General features: G+C 40.4%; 1 protein-coding gene across 1 annotated transcript; it reads left to right on the top strand.

Moving 5' to 3' along the window:
* On the top strand, positions 1–12,177 carry chaf1b (chromatin assembly factor 1, subunit B). The gene is made up of 13 exons (XM_085374592.1): positions 1–126; positions 2,114–2,246; positions 2,399–2,519; positions 2,689–2,792; positions 2,879–2,975; positions 4,641–4,725; positions 5,050–5,143; positions 5,241–5,310; positions 5,408–5,499; positions 5,596–5,755; positions 6,998–7,534; positions 9,977–10,065; positions 12,083–12,177. The coding sequence occupies exons 1-13, from the start codon at positions 1–3 to the stop codon at positions 12,175–12,177; spliced, it is 1,803 nt and encodes a 600-aa protein (XP_085230718.1).
* The last annotated feature ends 793 nt before the right edge of the window (positions 12,178–12,970 follow it).

Raw genomic sequence — 12,970 nt, 5'->3', positions numbered from 1 at the left:
ATGAAGGTGGTAACGTGTGAGATAGCATGGCACAACAAGGAGCCAGTGTACAGTCTGGACTTTCAGCACAGCTCAGATGGACGCATTCATCGACTGGCCACAGCTGGAGTGGACACCACAGTCAGGGTGAGTGGAGACAGCGGTCAGAACATCAGGTTAACTCCGTAAGAGGTCGACGATTTTTATTTTGTTTTTAATTAAATAAAATGTGAAATAAAGAAGAAAAAAAAAAAAACAGTGATTTAGTCTATAAATGCAGCAGGAAGAAGCGAGTCTCACGGATGTAGAAGACGCAGGTATTTGTACCCATCAGTTGTTTTTTTCTTCATTAATTGGTCATAAAAACACTTAGCTTAAGAATAAGGACACAGAAACAGAGATAATATGGAGAAAATTTTTTTTGTTAACTTTCTGAACAGTCCCAGTGCAGGTAGACAGAGTACAGTTGTAATTATAATCCTCCATATACTCATCATGAATGTCATGGTCATTTTGGGCTTTTAGTGATTCCTTCTGACTTTTCTTTTTCCGGGGTGAAATGATTGTACAGCGTACATCTTTAATGACTTAAGAAAAATAAGAATCTAGTACACAAGTATGAATTTAAAATTTCATGCTTGCTTGCTTTATCCTTTCTAAAACCAGTTATGGATGTGTGTTTGGTATCATTCTTCTGTTGGAACACCTGTTTTACTGCTGATTTGAGGTGAAGTTGAATAATTTGGTGGTAATTCTCCTATAAGATTCCATCTGTTAGGTAGGAGGTTCAAAGGTAAGGTAAAGTTTATCACCATGGGTTTAATCTGGTCAGAATGCAAAGAAAACAGCCTAACCATTGATTTTCCTTATGTACTGGATTATTTCACTTTAACTTAAAGGAAGACACACATGGACTACTAAACTCTAAAAGAGAAAACAAGGTTGGACTTTAAATCATTAACTTGAACATAAATGTTTAAACTCAGAAGAACAAATCAAACTGACCTCAGCCGCCGCCCTATGTGGGAGTGAAAAGAGTGAGTGAAAGGGAGTGCAGTCCTTATACAATGTATGCCAGGTGAGTTTATTTAAGGCACAAAGAAAATCAAGAACCAATCAGTGTTGAGAAAGTCAAGAGTGGAAACGAGGTAAATTGCGGTCATGTGAGGGAGAATGAGGAAAACAGGAAACAGAATAAGAATCTTTTACTACATCATCCACTTTGTGCAATCTACCAGTACCACTTACAAAACAGCCCTGGAGCATGATGCTGCCACAACCGTGCTTAAAGTTAGTACAGTGTTCTTGGGTGTGAAAACCTCACCATTACCTCACCATAATTCTTCTCCAGAAGGCCCTCGTTCACGTGGGCATTTCAGTCAAACTTAAAGGTGTCAGTTTTGGAGCCGGGGCATCTTTCTCAGGCAGAATCCTACAATCTACATCTACAATTCTCCTTCTTAGATCTTCACAGAGTTTCTTGGATTTTGAAGGACCAGAGTGTATGTAGAAATCTGGCCACAACTGTACATTTAAGCAAGTGTTTCACTGTGCATTTGTCAGGGTGATTATTGACCTTTTGTTTACAGAGACTTTTTCAGGCCCGCTTTAGCCCTTAGAGAATGCCTCTCTTAAGGCCCATAGGATACTGGTTAACACAACAAGTCAAAGATCCTTAGTCTGAGATCTGGAGGAGGCATAAATCCCTGGGAGGGTTGCATCAGGAAAGGCATCCTGTATAACACTCTTTGCCAAATCAGATAAGGAGAACTACTCACTGTGGTGGCCCCTTGTGACTAACAGAGCAGTCAAAAGTAGTCCTGTTTTTGTTTTTTCCTTCTCAGACACTGGTGACAGTCTCTAAGTCATGATGCACCATCAAGCAATGCGATGTTTTCATGTTTGCGTACAGCAAGGTTTTAAATTATCAAGGCACGTGACATCCTTAAAGGGATGATCCACCTAATAGCAGTTATTTAAGTATTAAGATTTTTAATACATTTACCCTTTTTTGTAACCTTTATCCTACTAAAATTAATCTGTGGACGGAGTATTGTTTGTGAAGAGCTGTATGTTGCACGGACAATTTACCGAGAATTTTTAATGATCTCTTTTCCTAATGATGTTTTTGCAGCTGTGGCGGGTGGATGCTGGTCCAGACGGGAAGGCGGTGGTAGAGTTTCTGTCTAATCTGGCTAGACATACAAAAGCTGTCAACGTAGTGCGCTTTAGCCCCAACGGAGAGCTGCTTGCTTCAGGAGGAGATGGTATGTTCCACGTAGTAGACAGACGCTTCTCAGCCTTTTCTCCATTGCAAACATGCGTGTTTCTATTTAAAAGCAACTGTTGTTTTTGTTCTCAAAACGAAACATGTTTTTTTAAGAAACAATAATAGAGGCCTTTTAACGTTTTGATGTAGATGCAATAATTCTGCTGTGGAAGCTCAACGACTCCAAGGAGCTCGAGCAGGCCTCTGTGTTTCAGGAGGATGAGGATGCTCAGCTAAACAAGGAGAGCTGGACTGTGGTCAAAACGCTTAGGTACGCTAGAACAGCAAGTGCTAATGTTTGCTAAGGTCAACGAAGTGAGACTCAGTCATAAATGGTGTTTAATTACTTTGTGTGGCACTCTGGTTGTTGAAGCTTTTATAACTATAATGCCCATGAGATGTGGTTATAGAAAGGAGTTTGCTATCTGATTTCTTTCCAGAGGGCACATAGAGGATGTGTATGACATCTGCTGGACACGTGATGGAAACTTCATGGTGTCTGGATCTGTTGATAACACAGCTATCATGTGGGACATCAATAAAGGTTTGTGGGTGCATACATTTTATCTGTGATGCTTTTATCTGGTGTTATTTTTGACTTTCTGTCTATTTTGTTGTTTGTGTTTTTAGGACAGAAGCTTTCTATCTTGAATGACCACAAGAGCTACGTGCAGGGGGTTACCTGGGATCCCCAAGGACAATATATTGCCACTCTCAGCTGTGATAGGTGATTCAAACATGGATTATACTCACTGGCGACTTTATTAGGGACACATTACTAAGTCACCTGGTGGATCCTCTTTTAACACCAGAACTGCTTTAATTCTACATCACTTAGGCTACGTCCACACGTACACGGGTATTTTTGAAAACTGAGATTTTCCGTTTTAGTTTAAAAAAAAAAATCCCGTCCATACGTAAACGCAGAAATGAAGGAAAACGCTGCTATGAACATGCCAAAGCAGCAGGTGGCGCTAGATTCCTAACCGTGCAGAAATGTTGGCCAATCAGAAGTCTAGAAGCCTCGGCGGGAAAAAGTAAACAAAGCTGGGGCATAGAAGCAGAACAGAGTCGTATGTGTGGAGGGACAGTAACTGTGTGTGTATATGTAAGCATTTAAACACTGCAGAGAGTACAATTAACAGTATTGTAGAAATTCATTTCACCGAAACAATAACGTGGCGCACAGTGTGACGTCAAAAAATGCGCACACCTTTGACGCTGCGTTTTCTCCGTTTTTCTCGTCCACAGGTAAATGCAAAAACGGAGTTTTCAAAATATCCACCCTGGCTGGAGTTTTTAAAAATCTCTGTTTTCAGTGACCGAAAACGCCGTTTACGTGTGGACGAAAGGTGGAAACGCATAGAAAAATCTGCGTTTTCAAAAATACCCGTGTACGTGTGGATGTAGCCTTAGATTCAAGAAGGTGCCTAAAACATTCCTCAGCTATTGACATGATGTGAGCACACAGTTGCTGCAGATTTGTCGGCTGCATAGCATTTATGTGAATCTTCTTTTCCTCTACATTGTAATGGCGCTCTATTAGATTGGGATATGGTGACTGTGGAGGCTGTTTGACTACAGTGAACTCAGTGACTTCATCAGAAAACCAGTTTTAGATTACTTGAGCTTTGTGACATGACACGTTATCCTGTTGGGTACACTGTGCCCATAAAGCCGTGGACATGGTCAGCAACAATAGTCAGGTAGGCTATAGCATTTAAACGATGTTCAGCTGGTACTAACGAGCCCAAAGTGTGCCAAGAAAATATCCCCCACACCTTAACACCTCTATCAGCCTGAGCTATTGATGCAAGGCAGGTTGGATCCATGCTTTCATGTTGTTTACACCAAAGTCTGACCCTGTCATTTGCAGCACAAATTGATACTCATCAGACCACACAACATTTTTCCCAGTCTTCTATTGTCCACTTTTGGTGAGCCTGTGAGGATTTTAGCCTCAGTTTCCAGTTCTTAGCAGAGTGAAGTGACACTGTGTGTTCTGCTGCTGCTGGAGCCCATCTGCTTCAGTGGTTGAGGGATTCAGAGATGCTCTTCTGCTTACCTTAGGTGTAATAAGTGGTTATTTAAGTTTCTTTTGCCTTCCTATCAGTCCCTTAAATCACCTTTATTCCCTATTATGAAGCTCAGTTTTCACTTCAGCAGGTTGACTTGACAACGTCTGCTTGCCTAAATGCACTGAGTTGCTGTCATGTGATTGGCTGGTTAGATCTTTGCATTACCAAACAACTGAACAGGTGTAACTAACAAAGTGGGCAATGAGTGCAGTATTGTTCCTTATTAAATGATTGTATTTGATGTCGTGTAGGCACTGGCATTGATGTGTCAGCACGCTGATGCTCGGAATATTTTTGTTTCTCCTCCCATTCAGGGTGCTTCGTGTGTACAGCACTCACACCAAGAAGAAGGCCTTCAGTATCAGTAAAATGAGCTCTGGGCCGCTTGCAGAAGGAGAGGTCAGTCGTGCTTCTTTTTACAAACTCTCTTCAATGTCTTAAAGGTGGTTCTAATGTCTCAGTTACTTCTTTCCAATCATTTTTATTAGCACCAGTCTGGTCTCTCATAAATCTGAAATTCTGAGAAATCTGTGTTTCATCCAAGCTGATAGTTGCATGAGCCACAATACCTCTCTTAACTTTGCAAAAGGTGTTTTGAGGTTTTTCCTGCTTGTGTTATTCTGATTCCTTAACCTGCTCTTTAACAAGTTTATAAAATCAAATATAAGAAATTAAATGCTCTACCAAACTGTCCAGAGCGAGTTAGAACTGTTGCCTTTTCAGGTGAAGCAGTACAGGATGTTCCACGATGACAGCATGAGGTCTTTCTTTCGCCGTCTCTCATTCACACCAGACGGGTCATTCCTGCTTGCTCCCGGTAAACACAAAGCATGCTTTTGAAATCTTGTGTTCTAACAGTGCAACACTTTTTTTCTAATTTCGCCTCGCTGTTGTCTGCTTCTTTGAAACCTCAGCTGGATGCGTGGAGATAGGAGAAAACATCATGAATACCACCTACATCTTTTCCAGGAAGGGTCTAAAGAGGTATCTTTTGTGGACTGTTATTGTATTTACACCCTATTCAGAGTCTGTTAAAGTTTAATAATCTGTGTATATAAATATCTTTCTGTGTGTTTTATAGGCCTGTTGCTCACTTGCCGTGCCCATCTAAGGCTACACTGGCTGTGCGCTGCTGCCCTGTCTACTTTGAACTGAGGACAAAAAAAGGAGAAGGCAAGGACATTCAAGCAAGACTGATTATTTCGGACTAGTTTTCTTTTCTTGTGTTGTGTTCTTCGTGTCACTCCCATTCCCATTTCTTCCCTGCAGACGGTACTGTCCAGGCTCTTCTCAACGTATTCCAGCTGCCGTACCGTATGGTGTTTGCCGTGGCCTCTGAGGATTCAATCCTGTTGTATGACACGCAGCAGAAACTTCCATTTGGCCTTGTGTCCAACATCCACTACCACACACTCAGTGATCTCACATGGTAAACTTTCTTTTTAGCCGTTTTAGCACAGGTATCTATATTTAACTTTTCAAAAGCAAAAGATGACAGGAAGATATGATAATGTGCACACAAAAAAGTAATATGTATTTACTTATTTGTTAAAAACAGCCAAATCTGTATATTATTCACTTGTTTTGAGTGAAGCCTGATTTTCTTAAAGGAATATTTTGTCTTAAAAATACAAAACAACACAGCAATACATAAAAGCAGATAATCTGTACTCACAGAACACACACTTTGAGGTTATAAAGTACAAAACTTCATGGCATTGCCATCAAAACCACAGAAATCAGCAAAAGAGAGGAAGACAGAAGCAGGGAACAGCTAGTAATAGGCCAAATTCATCTTTTATATGATGGCTGCAGCAATTGGAATAAAAGACCTTTATTTGTCACCGTGATAAAGGGAAAGCTTTCACCTCTTGGAAGCCAATATAGATAGGGGTTAAAGAGTAGCAATGCCATGTGAAACATTTGCCTTAAAATGAAATGCGCCTAATTTGTCTTATGAGCTCCAGTAGATGTGCTTGCTTTGTCGACAGGCTTCAATCAGATACATAAGCCATGTATTGCTCAGCCAGAATATAGCTAGCATAAAGGTGGAATTTGGCGAGTGTTACTAAAGAACATGACTGGCTCAAATAACTCCTGTTATTCAGTTATTTGCCTGAAGATGCTTTATATTGTAAGGTACAGTAGGAAGGAAAAACTCTTTTAACAGGAAGAAACAGGAGCCAGAGTTTTATACAGTACGTGTTGATGAGTGAAAGTTGAGTAAAGAAAAAAACATTCAGTGCATCAATATCTAGTCAAATATGATGGACAAACAAGATTTTGAAAGATTTTTCTCCTTAAAGTTATACTTCTCCCACCACCTTTGCTGCATCTCTGCTGCTATCTATGGGCTAAATTATCAGTGACCAAACAGTTCATCCACTGCAGCACAATACTGCAAACTACCCAGTTTAGCCTGCACTTAGAGTCCAGCATAAGCTCTAAATAACATGAAGTTATCAGTTAATTTGTTGCTAAAGACATGATCGAACTTATAATAATAATTTCTTACAGTCAGTCTTACATTTAATAACCTGAAAACTTGTAACTTTGTGAGCATTCCTTAGTCTGATAATGATATTTTATGTGTGGATTTATGCCCATGAAGTAGAGAGGTGGATGGTAAACTGTAAATGTTTTACCATTAAGCAGACTTTATCCCTTGCAGGTCCCGTGATGGTTCCTTCCTGGCTGTGTCCTCCACAGACGGTTACTGCTCCTTCCTGTCATTCTCTCCTGGGGAGCTGGGCACTCCACTGAAAGAGCCGCCCACCCTGGAGGTCTTTGTCCCAAGCAGTGGTGTTGAGAAAAAAGGCAAGAAGGCATCATTGGCCAAAGGCTCATCTCCTATATCCCAGCCGTCACCCCCAGCCCCACCTGCCACATCCCAAGCTAACCAGGGCAAAGACGCCCCCTCTCTAACCTCCCCAGAGGAGAAGAAGAGCACCCCTCGTGCCAACTCCAAACCTCAGCCCCGCAGGATCACCCTCAACACCCTTGAGGGATGGGGAAAGCCCACTACTCCTAAAGCCACGGCCTCTGCAGCACCTCAGTCCTCAAAATCTGGGAGCACAAGCGCCCCTTCCACTCCCCAACCACGCGTAACCCCCCTCTCTCCATCCACACCAAAAGTCCTCAACAGTGCCAATACTCCTGGGCCCGCAACACCTAAGAGTGCTGCCACATCAAAAGGGCCCACTCCAAGGTAAATATTAGAGCAGCTGTCCTTGGGATTCTGTCAGGGTGGCAGAAAGTAAAACGGGTAAATAATGATGTACTTAGTACGGGTATGTTTTTATTTCTTTTGTATGCAAGTTGTTTTCTCGTGTAGCTGCCAATAGAAATTCAAAGCTGTTTCATTCAGTCTTTAAAAAAAGAAAGTGCTTCACACCCTCAACTTTCAAAAACATAAAAGTTTAATAGTTATTTTATTTAAAAAAATTAATTGCTTAAAGGGAAAGTATTGTACTCATTTCTAGCTCCACTTGGTCTCTTTGACAATAGGTTTTCATTATTATTCACAGTTCACAATAAGCCATATTTGTCTGAAACAAGCTGTTTTAGCTCGTTTGTCCTTAGACACCTTTCCTCTGTCTGCCTCTTACAAACAGAAGTTTTTGTGAAAACAGAACCGTGTGCCTGATTTTACCGGATTAAGGTTATCTATGACATCATACAGTTTCAAAAGTAGAAAAAAACAGTCTGAAACAGAGTTTACAACAGTGTATTCCCTGAGGCTCTCAGGAAGCCTTGTACATATTGGTATTTGTATAAACAGACACTTTATAACTGCTGCTTTTATACATGTAGACACAGTCAAGAGAGTGACAGCTAAAGCTCAAACCAAGCATAAGAATGGGGAGGAAAGAGGATTCAAGTGGTTTTTAACATGGCGTCGTTGTGCCAAATGGGCTGGTTTGAGTATTTCAGAAACTGCTGATCTGTTGAGATTTTCCTGCACAACAACTGGGTGAAATTTGCGTTGTTGATGTCAGAGATCAGTGGAGAATGACCAGCTTACTTCAAGTTGAATGGAAGGCAACAGTAACTCAAATAGAAGCTCTGTGCAAACAAGGTATCAAGACAAGCATCTCTGAATACACAACACCTTGAATCTTACGTGGATGGGCTACAGTAGCAGAAAACCACACCAGGTGCCACTGCTGTCTGCTAAGAACAGGAAACTGAGGCTACAGGTCACACAGGCTGATCAAAATTCAGCAATGGAAGTTTGGTAAAACATTGCCTTGAGTCATTTGGATGGATTGTTTGCTGTAAACAACATGGAAGCACCGATCATTCCTGTCTTTTATCATTGGTTCAAGGTGGTGTTTGTGGTGTAATCATGTGGAGGCCTGTATTCTTGGCATATTTGGGCCCTTAAGAGCAACTGAGCATTGTTTATATGCTGCAGCCTACCTGGTTAGTACTGATGCTAACCATGCCCATTCTGTTGTGACCACAGTGACTTCTAATTGGCTGCTTTCAGCAGGACAACGCACCATGTCACAAAGCTCACATCCTTTCAAACTAATTTCTTGAACTTGACATGAGTTTACTCAAATGGCCTTCAGAGTCCACAGATCTTAGTTTAATCTGAGCACCTTTGGTATGTGGTGGAACGGATGATTGATAAATCTGCAGCAGCTGTGTGACTTCTATCACGTATCAGGCCTTTTCTGAAAGCACAAGTTGGTCCTAGCAATGTGTACCTAATGAAGTGTCCCACAAGTGTATGTGGGGAAAAAAGGAAATCAAAAAACACCTCCTTAAAGAAAGAACTTATATGCTTGTACATATAATTTGTGGATGTTTTTTTTTTTTTTTTTTTTTGACAGTAAAGTTTTAAACAAAAGCGTCTTTCAAATCCATGTTCCACAGTTTATTAGGAGTTGTGTCTAAAAATCTGTTATGAGGATGAGCGTCTCCAATTTTGAATATTATTCAAATATATTTTACAGGAAAGGGAAACTTGCTGAAACCCACTCGAGTGATCTAGAAACACAGTGGAATTATTCATTAAGCATGTAATGTAGAGATAATAAGTGTTGTTTGTGCAGCAGCAGCCTTAAAGCTTCACTGTGAGTATTAAAGCTTCTTTTTAGATGCAGCGTGACGCGTGTGAAGAGTGCAGTTTGCCCTAAACTACAGCGTATGCTAATTTATGGAAATATATAATCTATTCAAATCTTTGACCGGACTCGTATTGACTACATCTACCCTCCTAGCCCCCTTGAATGCAGTTTGATTTTTAAGAGTGTGAAAAGTAAGAAAACACTGTGCTCTTTATAGTGTATAATATGCCTTCTTTTGAATAAGTTAAGAGAAATATAAATAGCTCTATTTGCCGTGTGAGGTTTTTGTCGGTTAATATGTGCCCAGCACCTGCAGTGTGAACAAAGCCCTGTCTGGTATGAGGGATTCGTTGGACCCCCCACTGACTACAAAATAATAATCACTCTGTCAGACTGCTGGCAGACAATAGCAGGCCTGTGCATGCTTTTGCGTACCCCCTTTTTCACATCTGTAACTTGGAACGTTTGACTAATTTTCACTGTTGGGCAACAACAAAACAAAAGACGATAAATACACGTTGTGTTGCTTTGAGGTCTTTTCAGCATTGCTACTTTTTTCTCTTTGTTTGCAGGAGAGTATCTTTGACTCCCCTTGCACCCCGGTCTCCAGCTGTTGGCTCACTTTTCAGCCCTCTCTCCTCCACGGAAAAGGCCAAACACGGTTAGTAAGGTTTTCGCCGTCTTTTTTAATGCTGAACTTTCCACGATAATCAACTTTTATAATGGAGAGTCGAGTGAGATGCTTACAATTATTAGGTGGCAAGAGCCCAGGGATTGTTGTGGCCCTCCCTAGACTGAGTGATAGTAGCAACAACTTGTCTTATCCTATGTTTAAATCAGTGTATGTTATTGTGCCTTTATTACAGTACCATATTTGAGTTGGATTACCTCTTTATGTACACGCTCTTATAGCAAGCTTGAGTCTTTTTGTAGCTTAAATTGTTTACTGACATCTCTGACTATGACACAGCTACAGATGCATTCAAAGAAGCAGGAAACAAAAGCAGTCAGACAGGTTGCAAACAAGCCAGCAGCATAGTTTGATTAGGTGAGCCACTTTGTTTGGGAGTGAACATCAAAGTAAGCAAACCTGAAAGGGCTATATTAATTCTTCAGTGCTAAACTTTTGGTCTGGTTGATACATTTTAGCCCATTCTTCTTTATAATGTTGCTTCGGTTCACTGAAGTTTTCAGGAATTTATTTATGCATATCTCTCTTAAAGTCATGCAGTTAGTTACGACTGACTGGACCTTTGAGCTGTGCTTAGGATCTTTGTCCTTTTGCACGAAGCCTTTTAGCCAAGCTTTAGATGTGAGACACAAGGCCTCACATTTGATGCTGTTATGATCAGTCACACTGATTATTTTGCTGTCAGCTAAATGGCTGCTTTTACAACGAACTATAATTTTAGAAAAATATGAAAAGGTTATATGCATGAAACAGAATGTACTTAACTCTGCACTGTAACCTTCCAGGTAACCTCCCAAGAAATGTGCCTACACGTTAGGTCGACACCATTTGATTGGCGTGGAAGGCGTAAATTATGACATAGATCTTCCACTGAAGCGTTTCTTTTATTAACGAGCAATAATAAGTATTCAAAGGAAGCTCCACCTCTTTGCTCTTTGCGGTGTGTAAACAGACTCTAGCTCCACATTAAACTGGGCCATCATCATCATCTCTGCTGCTGTTGTGGTATCAGTGTGCGTGTGCTTAATGTCAAACTTTTTATTCACACGCCGATCCTAAATGCATTTGTATTGCAGGTCTGTTTTTAGTCGCAAATGGGGTTCGCGTTTCCATGGTGACCATGATGTGCTATAGAGCCCTAAACAGTTATTTAAATTTCACAGCTCTATCATTAAGACATGGGAGAATCTGATGAGCTCATAATTGAGTATTTCATTAATTAATGTTCAGATTATTTCTCAGCGTATTTTTGTTTATTCTTGCACCTTCAGCCCTGATGGTGTTTAATGTACAAAACCCCCCAAAACATCATGCAGTGCAGAAAACCCAGAATTAATGCCGAAGTCCTGCTTTCTAGTAGCAGATCATGGCAGGGCTCGCAAAATCGCTAGCCCTGCCATCATATAGCCCCGGGACGTCGGGCTAGCGATTTTGCGAGCCCTGCATGGGGGTGCCAAAGAAGCCCAAATCATTACCCCTCGAACACTGTGGTTCACAGTTTGCAAAAGGTGTTTACGCTGATATGCTGTGTTTTCACCAAACATCTCCATTATTGTCAAATCAAACTTTAGGTATCATGTTCTTTTTAGAGAGAAGAGGCTCGTTTTCATTGTTTCATTCCAAATCAGTCTTTTTTAATTGCATTGTCATGAGTCTGAGACGTAGCTGTTGAGCATTGCACAATCTGACCTTGAGTTGAATTTGCTGCGGCACGAGGAAGATTGTGACATTGCGTTAACACATATCTGAATCCTCCAGACCAGCAAACTGCTAGAACTTGTGCTCACACTTGCTGAAAAATGATTTGGTACATTTGATTGGAATTACCTGGCTACTACTTAGCCTCTTAATTGCTATGCAAACAGTAAAGGTGGGCTTACATTTTTTCACAGGACTGGGGAAATGTTGCTTTTCGCATGACTGTACACGCAGCAGAAGATCACACAGAAACAGGCTATGACGTGTAACCTTCTTTTTATTTCACCAGATCGTCCTTCTCCTCCCACTGATCCAGTGTGCCAGCCTCCAGAATCTAAACGACCCAAGACCACCCAAGAAAAGACCAGCGTCACCAAGGAGTAGTATAAACTGAGAAAAGTGTGGTGCTGTAAAATAAGACTAGAGTATATAAAGCAGAATGGAAGTTGAAGACGCATCAGCAAAAGAGCACTGAGGCTCCACATGAATTCACAGTGTTGTGTGCAATAGCATTGCCTTTGCGTCATATTGATCTTAGTGACTGGAGCTTTACATTTCACTTTATGTACTCAGTTATAAAGCAGACTGTATTGCAGTTTATGTCCTTTATTCTTTTTTTAAAGGTGTTTTGTATCATATGATAAACAAGTAATGAGTTAATTGTATTATATTTGTGTTGTGTGAAATTTAAAAGCTTGAGTCAAGTTGTTTCACTTCTCCAGAACATGATTGTGAAGAGAAAACTGTACTGAAAACCTGTAGAAGACAATAACAAGCACTTGAAGGGTTTTGACTTTGTGTGAGCTTTGAGTTTATATAGCATGCTGAAGACTTTGGTTGAATAGGGTGACTTCTGTTGTTAAGCATTTGCATTTTCTTATTGTCTAATAAAAGATGTTTGATATAAAGTGCAAGTTCTGGTGGTTTATCACATGGTATCTAAATAATAAATAATTAAAAAGAATATTTACCTAATAGTAATTAATTACCTGACAGAAGTGAGGTCAAAGTGATTTGAAGGCGGGCAGTTACATTTTAAAAACAAATTGTAACGTTAATCTCCCTTTCTTTGCATTGCTAATAACATTTTAACCATATGTTATTTCTATTGTGCCCTTCATGTTAACATGTCAGTTTACTGATATAAATTGCCATGGTCTAAATTGTGCATTATCAG

Source organism: Diplotaxodon limnothrissa, linkage group LG16 (genome assembly GCF_057381915.1).
Source record: "Diplotaxodon limnothrissa isolate DT_005_m linkage group LG16, D_limnothrissa_male_GT1.1, whole genome shotgun sequence".
Lineage (NCBI taxonomy): Eukaryota > Metazoa > Chordata > Actinopteri > Cichliformes > Cichlidae > Diplotaxodon > Diplotaxodon limnothrissa.
The sequence above is the reverse complement of the archived record's forward strand: the minus strand, read 5'-3'. Positions and strand labels throughout refer to the sequence as shown.

Excerpts from the sequence above, each read along its gene's own strand:
- chaf1b (XM_085374592.1), top strand. The coding sequence starts at position 1 with ATGAAGGTGGTAACGTGTGAGATAGCATGGCACAACAAGGAGCCAGTG. Across the intron at positions 2,976-4,640 it reads GCCACTCTCAGCTGTGATAG|GGTGCTTCGTGTGTACAGCA; the intron begins GTGATTCAAACA and ends CCTCCCATTCAG. Across the intron at positions 4,726-5,049 it reads GGCCGCTTGCAGAAGGAGAG|GTGAAGCAGTACAGGATGTT; the intron begins GTCAGTCGTGCT and ends TTGCCTTTTCAG.